The sequence below is a fragment of the Pelodiscus sinensis genome, chromosome 4 (genome assembly GCF_052426305.1).
Source record: "Pelodiscus sinensis isolate ZL-2025 chromosome 4, ASM5242630v1, whole genome shotgun sequence".
Classification (NCBI taxonomy): Eukaryota; Metazoa; Chordata; order Testudines; family Trionychidae; genus Pelodiscus; species Pelodiscus sinensis.
In genome coordinates this window covers 112,908,651-112,922,856 of record NC_143055.1, presented here as the reverse complement: position 1 = coordinate 112,922,856, position 14,206 = coordinate 112,908,651, and the positions used below count along the sequence as shown (strand labels likewise).

Below are 14,206 nucleotides of genomic sequence, written 5' to 3'. Positions count from 1 at the left end.
AGTAAAAAAATTTTAAAATACTGAATAACTCACAACAGTGAATCAAAACTCTTTCTTTAGTTGCTTGCGGTGGTGAGTTCTCATGAGGGAATAAAAGAGTCATTTCTGAAGCAAGCAGTGCAATTGTGGCAAAATATATTTATTTAACTTTGCTCCACTATCATTGTTAAAATAATGCAGTAGGAGGACAAATGAATACAACTATACAAGAGTCCAAAAAGGTTTAAGAATATATAAAATAAAGAAATAGGTAGCTAGTTATACCAATACTGTTTTCCAGATTTATGCCCGAGTGAAGCATGAGTGAGAAATATGATGACCATTTTGGTGTTCACAAGTAACACCTCAGTGAAGTGAGTTGCCTTCTAAACCAGTGATTTGGCCTTGCTCATATTGTCCTCTTTGAAAGCAAAAGAAGAATTAGGTTATTAGAACTAGTCTTGACAGAGGAACTAGGAAGCTTGATTTTATATGTGAGATAAAAAAAATAGATGTACACACATTTCTGAACCCCTGGATTTTGAGTGCTAGAATCCTAATGTGTTGATAGTGTCAGTGGTAATAAGCAGATTTAAGAAAATAATTTAAATTATTGCCATACTGTGAATGGGGCATACAAACTCCACACTAGAAAGGAAGGTATTAAAAAGCTGCTCTGGCCCCAGGTGGCCTCACCACACCAGCAAAATATGCACAGGCTGGAGAAGAGACTTAACAGAGGTGCAGAGCAGCTCAGGAGGTGACAAACAGTGGAGGTAAAGATATTTCTATTTGGAGCTCCTGCAAAGAAGCACTGCATGAGTTGCTGAGGTCTGGCCACAGGGATGTGGCCCAGTCAGTGAAAGAGGAAGTCATACCTCTCCAAAGGCCTTTATCTTTTGAGTTCAGCTAATAAAAGACTTTATCCAATGGGAAGAGACAGGTTGGTAGGAAGTGAACCAGAGAAGCAGAAGTAAAGCATTTCAGGGTGCAGGGCTTAGCTATTTAACACTGGGCCCTGGAATGGAAGCTGGTGGAGAGGCAAGGCCTGGGTTCTCATACCACTGCCTGGGGAATGCCAAAGATAGAATTCTACCCTTGGTGTGGGGAAATATAGTTGAAGGAAGGCCCTGCAAACAGAAGAGTCTGGATCACAGGAAGCTCATCCAAGGGGAAGCAGGGATCCCCTTGCCTCAGAAGAATACTCTACTGCTGCACTTTTTATATAACCATGAGAGGCAGATGCAAATGAATGGCCTGAGGGACAAGTTCATGCTTAATTTCAGAATCACTATAGTCCCAAGCATGCAAGCTCCTACCACTATAGATAAAGCACCTGTCAGATCTTTGTAAAGCTTACCTGTCCTCCCTGTGTCAGCAGTATCCCTCATGTAGCCAGTGGTGGGATCATCCCATACTTGCGGGGCATCAGCTTCCTCACCCAAGCTCCTCTCGTTTGTGTTCCCCTGATACTAAATACACCGATGTGATACACAACTATGAGATTCTCAGATCTGGGCAGCATGTTCATAGCATGGTCCCTGAGCAGCTTGTACCTTCTATCAAGTAAAGGATGGCGAAGATGGAGCTGCTAGGATGGGGAGCCAAAAGTAAGGAAAGAGCCAAAAGGACTAAAAATAGACCATAAAGAGGGGGAAATGAGGGGGAAAATAACAGGATGGAAAGAAGAGGACAGAGGAAGGACAGGAGAGGTAAAGAACAGAGGAAATGAGATGTAATGGAACTGTGTTGGGTCAGGACACAAAGGAATGTGAAGGGAATGGGAACACCCATCTGCCAAGACAAGCCAAAGGGAGCTCCACAGCAAAAAAGAGCGAGGAACCATTGTATACAGTGGTGGAATAACTGGGCAGAAATACATAGTTGGGTATATCAACAAGGTTTCTTCCTCATATGTTTATTATAAAATAAACTAAAATATTAAAAAATAAAAAGCAGGCAATTGCACAGGGGCCCAATGATTCAAAGGGGCCCTAGGCACCAAGCCCTTTAAACCACTGTGGCACTACAGGAAGCTCTTAAGGCTGCCTAGACTGGTGGGGTGCCATGGGGCACACTCCCGGCAGTGTGGGGCACACTCTCAGCAGTGCTATAGGGGTGCCATAGTCCAGGTGATGTTGAGGGCCAGCTGCCCCTGAGCCTTGTCCCTTCTGCGTGAAGCCCTGCCCCACCTCACCCAAGGGCCCAGCATGGCTGTCGGCTCCTCTAGATTCAACCTACCATGACTGGGGGTCCTATTATCTTAACAATATTCTCTCCATTTTGCTTCCACTTTCACTAAAAAAATTAATTGTGAAAAGATACTTAACATAATTAATATTAACAAAAAGGGGGAGGAAAACAAACCATAATAGGGTAAAAACAAGTGAAAGAATATTTAGAGAACATGCATTAAAATTGGTAGAGCCTGATGAAATTCACCGTATAATACATAAAGAAATAGCTGCAATCATTCCAGAACTATTAACAACTCTTGGAGGTCCGGGGAAGGGCAAATGTAGGGCTTATCTTTAAAAAGGGGAAAGAAAGAGTTCCTGAGGAATTATAGGCCAGTCAGGCTAACTTTGATACATGGAAAGAAACTTGAGCAAATTATTAAATGATCCATTTGCAAGCACAGAGTATAACCACTAACATGGATACATCATGCTAAACCAAACTACTTTCTTCAGTGTATAGTGACTGTGGGGAATCAGTAAACATGACATATCTTGATTGTAGTAATGGTTTTGGCAGAGTCTAGTTTGCACACTCATAAGCAAACCGTAAGGATATGTGGACTAGATGAAATCACTGAAAAGTGAGTGCTCAACTGATTGCAAGACTACTCTCAAAGAGCAGGTATTAGTGGTTCACTGTCACCTTGGGAGGATGTAACTAGTGAAGTCTCACAGGGATTTGTTCTGGCTTCAATATTATTCAACTTATTATTCAAAATTCATGCTTATAAAATTTTCAGATGAAACCAAGTTGAGAGGTATTGCAAGCACTTTGAAGAAGAGGATTAGAATTCAATATAGCCTTGAGAAATTAAGAATTGATCTGAAATACACAAGATGAAATTCAGCAAAGACAAGTGCAAGATACTTTCCTTGGGAAGGGAAAAAAAATCAAATGAACAACTACAAATAGGGAATATTTGGTGAGGTGTCAGTACTGCCGAAAAGGAGCTGGGGTTTGCAGTGGATCACAAATTGAATACGAGACAACAGAATGATTCATTTGTGAAAAAGGCAAATATCCTGGTGTGGTGTTAACAAAAGGATTGTATGTAAAACACAGGAGGTAATTGTCCTGCCAGCACAGGTGAGCTCAGCTGGAGTATTGTGTCCATTTTTGGGTTCCACAATAGACAAATTGCACAGACCAGACAAAAGCAACAAAAGATAAAAGATAAAAGATAAAAGACAAAAGATAAAAGTTCTAGAAAACCTAATCTATAAAGATAGGTAAAAAAATCTAGGTATGTTTACTCTTGAAAAAAGACAACCTAGGAGGAGGGAATCCTGAAATGTCTTCAGGTATGTTAAGCATTGTTATAAAACAGTACTGTAATCAATTGCTCTTCATGTCCATAACTTACTCTAAATTCACTAATCAATATGGGCTTATCTAGACTATGCGGAAGATTCGAAAGAGGATATGGGAATTTGCATATCTTCTTCCGATCTCGCCTTCGAAAGTGAAAGTAATCAAGATGCATTTTTTCGGCAACCTCCCCTTTTTTCGAAAAACCACCTAAACCTCATTTCGAAAGTGAGATCAGAAGAAGATATGCAAATTTGAGGAATTTGCATGTCCTCTTTCGAATCTTCCTATATGAGATTCCCATATGAATCTCATATAGATGAGCCCTATATGTCTACACACCAGCTAGGAGCACGCCTCCCAGCCCAGGTAGACAGACTCATGCAATCTTGGCTCAAACGAATATGCTAAAAATGGCTGTGTGGAGGTTGTGGCATTAACAGAGGTTCAGGCACCACCCAAGCTCAGATGCATGTTACTCTGAGTCATCAGCATTCAAGGGCTGCTTTCAGTTTTCCCCAAAGGCTGGAGTTGTTTGGAGGCATGTTTTTGGTGCAGAGCCTCTCTAAAGATATTACCTAAAGGTATTCAGTTGGTTGCTAGAGATCAGAGAATCTTTACAGCATAATTTCTTCTCAATACACCTTATGGTCAATTGAATAAATGAAAATAAAAATTGTGGGCACTTCATTGTTGGAAAGAACACATGTGTATAAGGAGTGATTCAGATGATCACAGAATCATAGAACACTAGAACTGGAAGGGATCTCGAGAGATCATCAAGTTCAGTCCCCTGCCCTCATGGCAGGACCCAGTACTGTCTAGACCATCCCTGATAGATATCTATCTTAAATATCTCCAGAGATGGAGATTCTACAACCTCCCTAGGCAACTTATTCTAGTGTTTAACCACCCTGACAGTTAGGAAGTTTTTCTTAATGTCCAACCTAAACCTCTCTTGCTGAAGTTTAAGTCATTGCTTCTTGTCCTAACATCAGAGGCCAAAGAGAACTATTTTTGTCCCTCCTCTTTGTGACACCCATTTAGATACCTGAAAATGACTATCCCCTCTCAGTCTTCTCCTTTCCAAACTAAACAAGCCCAATTCTTTCAGTCTTCTCTCATAGCTCATGTTCTCTAGACCTTTAATCATTCCTGTTGCTCTTCTCTGGACCTCCTCTAATTTCTCCATATCTTTCTTGAAATGTGGTGTCCAGAACCAGATACTATATTCGAATTGAAGCCTAACCAGTGCAGAGTAGAGCGGAAGAATGACTTCTCGTGTCTGCTCTCAACACTCATGTAATTGCATCCCAGAATCATGTTAGCTTTTTTGCAACACCGTATCACTGTTGACTCATATTTAGTTTGTGTTCCACTATGAGCCCTAGATTCCTTGCTGCAGTACTCCTTCCTAGACACTCACTTCCCATTTTGTATGTGTGACATGGATTGTTCCTTCCTAAGTGGAATACTTTGCATTTTTCCTTATCCTTCATCCTATTTAGCTCAGACCATTTCTCCAGTTTGTCCAGGTCATTTTGAATTATGACCCTATCCTCCAAAGCACTTGCAACCCCGCCCAGGTGGTATCATCTTCAAACTTAATAAGTGTACTCTCTATGCCAATATCTAAATCGTTGATGAAGATATTGAACTGAACCGGTCCCAGGGGGTATGACTACACTACCCTCCTAGTTCGAACTAGGAGGGTAATGTAGGCATACCGCACTTGCAAATGAAGCCCGGGAATTGAATTTCCCGGGCTTCATTTGCATAAGCCAGGCGCCGCCATTTTTAAATCCCGGCTCGTTCGAACCCCGTGCCGCGCGGCTACACGCGGCATGGACTAGGTAGTTCGGACTAAGCTTCCTAGTCCGAACTACTGTTACTCCTCATTCCACAAGGAGTAATGGTAGTACGGACTAAGAATCCTAGTCCGAACTACCTAGTCAATGCCGCGTGTAGCCACGCGGCACGGGGTTCGAACGAGCCGGGATTTAAAAATGGTGGCGCCCGGCTTATGCAAATGAAGCCCGGGAAATTCAAATCCCGGGATTCATTTGCAAGTGCGGTATGCCTACATTACCCTCCTAGTTCGAACTAGGAGGGTAGTATAGACATACCCAGGGTGAGCCACATTGTAGCCAGTTACTCCTCCACGTGCAGTGCAGGGCGCATGTCAGGGTGGGAGCAGAAGGGCTGGAGTGCCCTTGATTAGAAAAGCAATCAGTAGCAGCCTTTAAGCCTCAAGTGTGACATGAATTAGGGGACACAGGCAGTGTAGAGTGCTTACCTGAGACAACTGGGGTACTGCTTGTTGTACTGTTTGAATCAGCGGAAACTGAAAAGTAATAAAAGGATTGTGTTAGTGCAGCCTTCTTCCAGCTCTGTTTGGTGCTAAAGTATTAAAGTTAATAATGTGTGCATACAAAAGCATTTGTAACATTTAGGATCATAGTGCTTTCCCTTACGTTTCCAGAGATGTGCAGGATTTAGCTATCCCACTTACATTCATAGAATCATAGAATACTAGGACTGGAAGGGACCTCGAGAGGTCGAATCCAGTCCCCTGCCCTCATGGCAGGACCAAATACTTTCTAGACCATCCCTGATAGACATTTATCTAACCTACTCTTAAATATCTCCAGAGATGGGGATTCCACAACCTCTCTGGGCAATTTATTCCAGTGTTTGAGCACCCTGACAGGAACTTTTTCCTAATGTCCAACCTAAACCTCCCTTGCTGAAGTTTAAGCCCATTGCTTCTTGTTCTATCCTCAGAGGTCAAGATGAACAAGTTTTCTCCCTCCTCTTTATGACACTCTTTTAGATATCTGAAAACAGCTATCATGTCCCCCCTCAGTCTTCTCTTTTCTAAACTAAACAAACCCAATTCCTTCAGCCTTCCCTCATATGTCATGTTCTCTAGACCTTTAATCATTCTCGTTGCTCTTCTCTGGACCCTTTCCAATTTTTCCACATCTTTCTTGAAATGCGGTGCCCAGAACTGGACACAATACTCCAGTTGAGGCCTAACCAGCGCAGAGTAGAGTGGAAGAATCACTTCTCATGTCTTGCTCACAACACACCTGTTAATACATCCCAGAATCATGTTTGCTTTCTTTGCAACAGCATGACACTGCTGACTCATATTTAACTTGTGGTCCACTATAACCCCTAGATCCATTTCTGCTGTACTCCTTCCCAGACCATCGCTTCCCATTCTGTATGTGTGAAACTGATTGTTCCTTTCTAAGTGGAGCACTTTGTATTAGTCTTTATTAAACTTCATCCTATTTATCTCAGACCATTTCTCCAATTTTTTCAGGTCATTTTGAATTATGACCTTATCCTCCAGATTAGTCGCGATCCCTCCCAGCCTGGTATCATCTGCAAACTTAATAAGCATACTTTCTATACCAATATCTAAATCGTTGATGAAGATATTGAACAGAGCCGGTCCCAAAACAGACCCCTGCGGAACCCCACCTGTTATGCCTTTCCATCAGGATTGTGAACCATGAATAACTACTCTCTGAGTACGGTTATCCAGCCAGTTATGCACCCACCTTATAGTAGCCCCATCTAAGTTGTATTTACCTAGTTTATTGATAAGAATATCATGCGAGACCGTATCAAATGCCTTACTAAAGTCTAGGTATACTACATCCACCGCTTCTCCCTTATCCATAAGACTCGTTATCCTATTAAAGAAAGTTATCAGATTGGTTTGACATGATTTGTTCTTTACAAATCCATGCTGGCTGTTCCCTATCACCTTGCCACTTTCCAAGTGTTTACAGATGATTTCCTTAATTACTTGCTCCATTATCTTCCCTAGCACAGAAGTTAAACTAACTGGTCTGTAGTTTCCTGGGTTGTTCTTACTTCCCTTTTTATAGATGGGCACTATATTTGCCATTTTCCAGTCCTCTGGAATCTTTCCTGTCTCCCATGATTTTCCAAAGATGATAGCTAGAGGCTCAGATACCTCTTCTATCAGCCCCTTGAGTATTCTAGGATGCATTTCATCAGGCCCTGATGACTTGCAGGCATCTAACTTGTCTAGGTGATTTTTAACTTGTTCTTTTTTGCAACCCCACCCACTTGGTATCATCTGCAAACTTAATAGTGAGACTCTCTATGCCAATATCTAAATAGTTGATGAAGATATTGAACTGAACCAGTCCCAGGATGAGCCACATTGTAGCCAGTTACTCCTCACATGCAGTGTAGGGAGCAAGTCAGGGTAGGAGCAGAAGGGTTGGCGTGCCCTTGACTAGAAAAGCATGGACAGAAAGTGCTGGCCGTGCAGGGGTACCACTGCAAGTCATCTTCCCAGCACAGTTCCTAATGCTACTGCAACCCTTTCTGTGACTACTCAGTGCAGTCTCTCTCATATTCCTGTTTGTCTCATGGTTTGAACTACTGCAGTTTCTGTGATTTTATTTATGGAATTTTTCTGTTCTGTAAGTTGCAGAGTAATGCTGGGAGAGAGTGGTTCTATGGGCAGGCTGAAAAGAGCCAAGATGGCCAGGTTTAACTGCCCCACTGCAAGTTGTAAAGGGGCAGTTTCTAGTACAGACTAAGCTAAAGTGTAAGCCAGAGATGTGCCTGTCTCTTTAGGGGTAGGTGCAGAACAGCCAATGGCCTACCCTCATTTCAAGTTTCCAAACAGCCACCCTCCCTTCACACACTGTCCCCCTAATTGGCAAAGTAACCAGGGGCAGACCGTGAGCATAGGCCGACTCGGCAGTCGCCTAGGGCGCTGTCTTCAATGGGGCACCCAATGATGACATCACGTCCATTGATGGCCAGGCAGGTGGGGGCGTCAATCGCGTATTCCACCTGGGGCGCCAGCTGCCACAGCCCACCTCGGGCTGCCACTGAAAGTAACACATCCACACACTGTCCCACTAAGGACAAATTAACATGGATGGGGGCCTGGAGGGTAGCTTGGAAGGGGAGGGCAGGGTTGTGGGGTCAAGCCCTGCCCACCCCAGGAGAGGTCAGTCAGCCACCACCAGTTGCCCCTGGGATAGAGGTGGCTTATGCATTGGGAAGGCAGGATAAGGGACACCCTGAAGGCCAGCATCTCAGAACGGCAGTCTTATTATGACCTGCTTGGGAGTCGTGCACCTCCTTGCTTTGATGTGGGAGGTGAAGGGACTAGAAGCAGCTGGCAGCAGGAGGAGGGAAGGGCAGTGAGGAGGAGGGAACTACAACCCAAGCTGCTGCAGCGTGAAAGGAGAAGAGGGTAAAGGTGCTGCTGGGAGGGAATCTAAGCAACACAGAACAGGAGGCCTCTTACCAAGACAGCAGGCAGTGACCAAAGGAAGGAAGGGGAGGAAGCAGCGGAAAACTGATGCAATTTCTCTACAGGGGAACAAAGAGGAGTAGGAAGTAAAACTTCTCCAGCTCTTTCTTCCCTTTCCCAGAACACATGGGTAGCACTCCCTTTGCTCCAGACAAACAGTCCATAAAAGTTATTTATATACAAAGTGCACAGCAAACTTTTCCTACCAAAATACTACAGAATAGCACCAACAGAGTAACAGTGAATAATCACTGGCACAGTGTCTTAAAATAGTGAAAGGCATATTGGCAACTTACAAATCAAACTTCTGCCTAAACACTTGTACCTATTATTGTCACAAATAGTACTGAAAATATTTAATGGACTTAAAAAAAAAAAAGCATTTTCGGCACTAGCTGCAGAGTTTGCAAACTTTGTGTACTCATAAATTATTGCCAGTTTCACTGTCCCTGCCCTATTGTATCCCTACTACAGTACCCGCATCTCTTCATTTCCCCGTGAACTCTGGGTGTCTATGGAAAACTCTACACTATAAAGTTCTGCTAGAATAGCTAGGTTGGTCAGGCAAGCGATGAGGTACAATCTGTGGCCAGCATAGCCATGTTACAAAAGCCCAATATAGAGGAGCTTTTGCTGGTTATTTCATTCAGGGGCTGGAGCTGGGATAAGCTGTGTTGGCAAAAGCACATTTTTACTGGTATAAACTGCACCTGCACTAGGAACACTTTGCTGCAGCTGTATAGGCAAAGCACTCCCTGAATAAAGCTGGCCTCTTATAACTACGCTGAGTGGTGCAGGGCTCCATGGTTGCATATTACAGTGCCTTACCTGTGCTATATAACACTACAATGGGATGCTGTACTGGGCTCCCAGCTCTAAAGTGACCTGGAAGTATTTAAACCACCTGACCATCTCCTTCTGGAGAGAGAGCATGAGAGGGAAAGTGAGAAGGATGAGAATGCAGGAATCTCCAAAAGATGATCAGCCCCAACTACAACCTCTCCCCCAAAAAACCGATCTCACAGGCCTTGGGGGACAGGCCAGTCCTCACCTATAGACCACCCCCTAATCTGAAGCAAATTCTTTCGAGCAGTCACACATCACACCTCAAACATACTTAGCCAGAAATCTACCCCTGCAATAAACTCGGGTGACAACTCTGTCCAGACATCTATACAAGTGACACCATCACCTCAGTGCAGGACCTGACCAGATAAACCACCACATCAGAGGCTCATACAACTGCACATCACCTAATCTAATGTGATATATGATATCAGGTGCCAGCCCCTCTGCCATGAATAATGGCCAAACTAGACAGTTTCTACAATGAAGGATAAATGGACACAAGTCAGAGAAACCTATAGGAGAACATTTTAACCTATCTAGGCACTCATTAATGGATTTAAAAGTAGCCATTCTTCTACACAGGAATTTCAAAAGCCAACTACAGAGAGAGTGCAGAATTGGCCATCAGATACACATTTGACACTCTCTTTCATGGCCTGAACAAAGACCTGAACTGCATGGGCCATTATAAAACCTGCTTTCCTTACATTCAACAATCAATTGACATCAGAAGGTAGGCATGGGACACTTCTAGCCCACTCAATTAGCCTCATTAGCACTGGCACTACAACTGACTGGTACTTTTTTCTTTCCTCTCCCTTCTTTTTCTATTATAAATTGTGAGGCTCCCACTATTCTCTCCACTCTGTTCATATGAGGAAGTGGGTTTTACCCACAAAAGCTCATGATACTATCTATATATGTTTGTTGGTCTCTAAGGTGCTACAGGACTACTCTTTGTTTTTCAAGTTACAGACTAACATGGCTACCCCTCTGAGACTTATTTTATTATAGTTTGTTTGTTTTAGCATCATGCACTCAGCCCTGCACATTTTCACAAAAAGAAGACTGTACTTAACAGAGTCTGCTTTTTTGGGTAATATTCAGGGTTGACCACATGGAATAGGACTTTTATACCACTGCACTTACCTTGATCTATTAAAAGGTTTGCCAAATATACATAAAAGCATAAAGCTGCCTTTGTGTCACATGTTCAACACTGACTAAATGGGATCTCTCACTCAACTCTTGATAGCTAAGGTAAGATTTTCAGAAGCCGCCAAGTGACTTAGTGAAAGTCAATGGGTCTTGGGCCCGTAAGTCACTTGAGTGGTTTTCAAAGCTTTTACTCTAAAACATTTTAAGAATGTGAAGGGGAAGGACTTAATGATTACTGTGAACTGGCTAATATCTCTGCCCAATATTAAGAGAATCAGAACCACTTAGCTGTTTCCCCTGTGCTCTACACTGCTAACAACTTATGGAAATTCTCCATTATAGGGGATGGCCTGTTCTGTTGGAGCACAAAGACCTTCTTTACTTTCTATTGCTTTGGAATCCCTCATGATCAAGATGCACAGAAGAAAGACAACTACAAAGCCAACTAGCTGGTTATAGATTTATGACAATACTTCTTTTGTTTTCCCCAAATCAGTACATTTTGTGTTTGAAAATAAAAGGACAAAGGAGAATCTGAGTATGAGTCAGCTGGTAATCATCTTCTATCATGCACGGTTGCTGTAGCATGCAGTAAAATCATGGGTTTGTGACTAGCTCTAATAGACTAAGATTCAACCTGGCCTAACTGTATAATGCAGGAAGGGGTCACTGCAGCTGCTTCTAGTTTAGAGTGTATTTTTAGCGTATCCTGTACCTGAAATACACTCACTCCGGCCACACCAACACTTGCCATTCTGCTGCTGACATTTCTCCAGAAGTGTTTGTGTTTGGAGCCTCAGATATAGCCCGATTCCCACATGAACTTCAGTGGGAATGCCAGAAACTGCTTTCATAATAAATTTAATTGCTTAGTGAACTAAATCCCTGTTCATCTTTCCCCACAATGCTTAGAATAAAGCTACAAGGACCACAAGGTACAGAACATCCCAATTTCAGAGAATGCAAAAATGAGGTATTATTTATCACTTTAGCTACTGTGTGTGAAGAGGATAAAATATCTGGTATCGGTAACTGGGGGAATTAACTGATCATGGATTTTGACTACCAATATCCAACTGGGTCCACTAATCAGTCATTATTACTCTGAATCTGCACCAGCCAGAGAGTATAGTCGGGTTCAGATTCTAAATCTGTATCTTTCTTGAATGCTTTGATGTTGTGGAGGTGGGGTGGGAGGTCTGGTTGTCTGCATATATTTTAATACCAATCTTCCTCTTGATGTTCATTGGAACTTCCTTCAAACAACAGCTTCAGATGGAATCTAGTAATGCAGCAAAAATATTTTCTGCCGTCAATACCATCTACAACAACAGAGTATAGTAATGTAACATAGCAGCCTGCTGGTAAAAGAACACCACTCTCAAAAAGACACTCTGCAGTTGCGTTAATAGAATAGGTAGCCATCCTGTCAATACTAAAGTGATACATTTCCAAGGCTCACATGCAAACTGGAACTTTATTCTCCAGAGAGCCATGGATTCTGCAGGACTCTGAATTCAAGCCAAATTTAAGATTGGAACTTTTATTGAATTCCCCTATGAAAATAAATAACTACAGTCATGAAAGTATCACCTGTGTCATTTACTTTGATGGTCAACTCAATTGTATGAACGGTCAGTTTTCATTGTGCTGCAGTATTTTGTATCAGCAATATATCTGTATTGTGAAGTTGTGAGGGATATGTGGAGCTCTATGGCATCTGGGAAAGAAATTGGACCAGGGGGCACCTGAATCTACAGGCCTGATGGGATAAATCTCCCTTCCCTTCTTCTCTTGAAGGGCTTGATGTGATTATTTTTGGGGTGTGATGGGAAAGGAGGTTGACTTTCTAGTTCTTTGTTAGCAATCAGCTTTCCCACTGCTTCTAGTAACTTTTTGCTTAAATGGCCAGCTGAAAAACTATTAGCAATGTTGACGTTATTAGACATCTGAGTTCTATCACACTGCCCTTAGCTTGAAATCATCTCACTGAGCTATCTACAGCCGTCAACATCTATCACTGCATTTGTTTACATGGCAAAGGTTATCATTGCAGCCTTAAATACTAACATTTATTTATTTAAAATAAAAACCTACATTTTGTGTTGGAGGTGGGGGGTGTAGCCTGGAAGTCCTGGGAGTTACCATACTGAAGATTTCTAGTCATTATGAAGCAAAATACTCACATCTCAGGACAGGAGGATAATTACATTATACAATTTTTACATCAATTATTATATACAAAATAAATAGATTCTTTGGCCAGGAAGGCAGCAAATGCTACCCTTACTGCCACTGTTTTCCCCCAAACAAACTAAAGATCAAGGATTTTGCCATGTTAGTTATTGTTGGCTCACTAGCCATACATGTCAGGACCAAATATGAATCCTTTTAGCATATTAGCTCTTCTGCTAAAAATGATAAGAAGAAAGACCATAGGAAGCATTAACAACTCAGTAAGACAACCAATGATTCAATTAACTTAACTCTAATGATTTAATTGCACCAGTGTTCTTCAAACAAGCTTCAATCTGTGCACTTGAGATGTTAATGCAAACTGAATGTGCTCTTTAAAAGGATTAAGTATCTTGTAGGAGTCTTCAGATAGCAATGCTGGAGTATATCTCCCATGCTGGCAAGATGCACAATTTCAATTACAGCGATAAGACAAGGCAGAAAGGCTACAATCCATGTATATGATGAGAAAATACCACTCTGGTACTTGCTCCTTGCTCTCAGCCACCTGCCGTGTGCTGCTATCTACAACCTACAGCATCTTCATGTCAGTGAAAAATGAGATTATATATTGTTTTGAAAATACTTTTATCAACACATAGGGTGGAGTTTGCAACAAGCAATGTGAATTAGGTGCCTGATCCCCCTCCCCTTTCCCCACCATGACACTTCATTGAAAATTTCACCCATATTCACTAGCTCAAAATGTAACCCTTATAGTACACGAGTATTTTTCTAGCCTGGCAGCTCATGGCTGCTGAAGAGCACATACCATCAGGTGGTTGAATCCTCAGGTATGTAAGATCAGCATTTGGTGTATGTCAGGGTAGAAGTGATGCCTTTGCTCTCCTCTCAAATTTGTGACTAGACACTGGCTGATTCATGCCTGATACGTTGTGGATGAAGCCCCATAAGGGCCATTTTTCCAGGCAGGAATCACAGTGTTCCCAGCCATGCCCACTTCTTTTCCAGACATACTCGGAAAGAAATCACAAGTGGGCAATGCGGCGGATGGTGTCATATTTATCATGCCCTGCATGTTCTATTTGTGCTTCTGGGCATGCCCACTCTTTGCTATAGCTCTGGCTGCACCCACTCAAGTATTCTCTTAGACAA

General features: G+C 42.4%; 1 protein-coding gene across 9 annotated transcripts in view; it reads right to left on the bottom strand.

Moving 5' to 3' along the window:
* EMCN (endomucin) overlaps window positions 1-14,206 on the bottom strand; it is a 94,947-nt gene that overhangs the window by 70,369 nt on the left and 10,372 nt on the right. For 6 of the 9 annotated variants that reach the window (XR_012904052.2, XR_012904050.2, XR_012904049.2 and 3 more), the window contains exon 2: window positions 5,825-5,872. The exons of the other annotated variants lie outside the window; for them this stretch is intronic. Coding sequence is in view for 1 of the 6 variants with exons in the window: in XM_075929663.2 (XP_075785778.2) it covers window positions 5,825-5,872 (48 nt within the window). In the remaining 5 variants the exon portion in view is untranslated. The remainder of the gene's footprint in view (window positions 1-5,824; window positions 5,873-14,206) is intronic. 9 annotated transcript variants of the gene reach the window in all.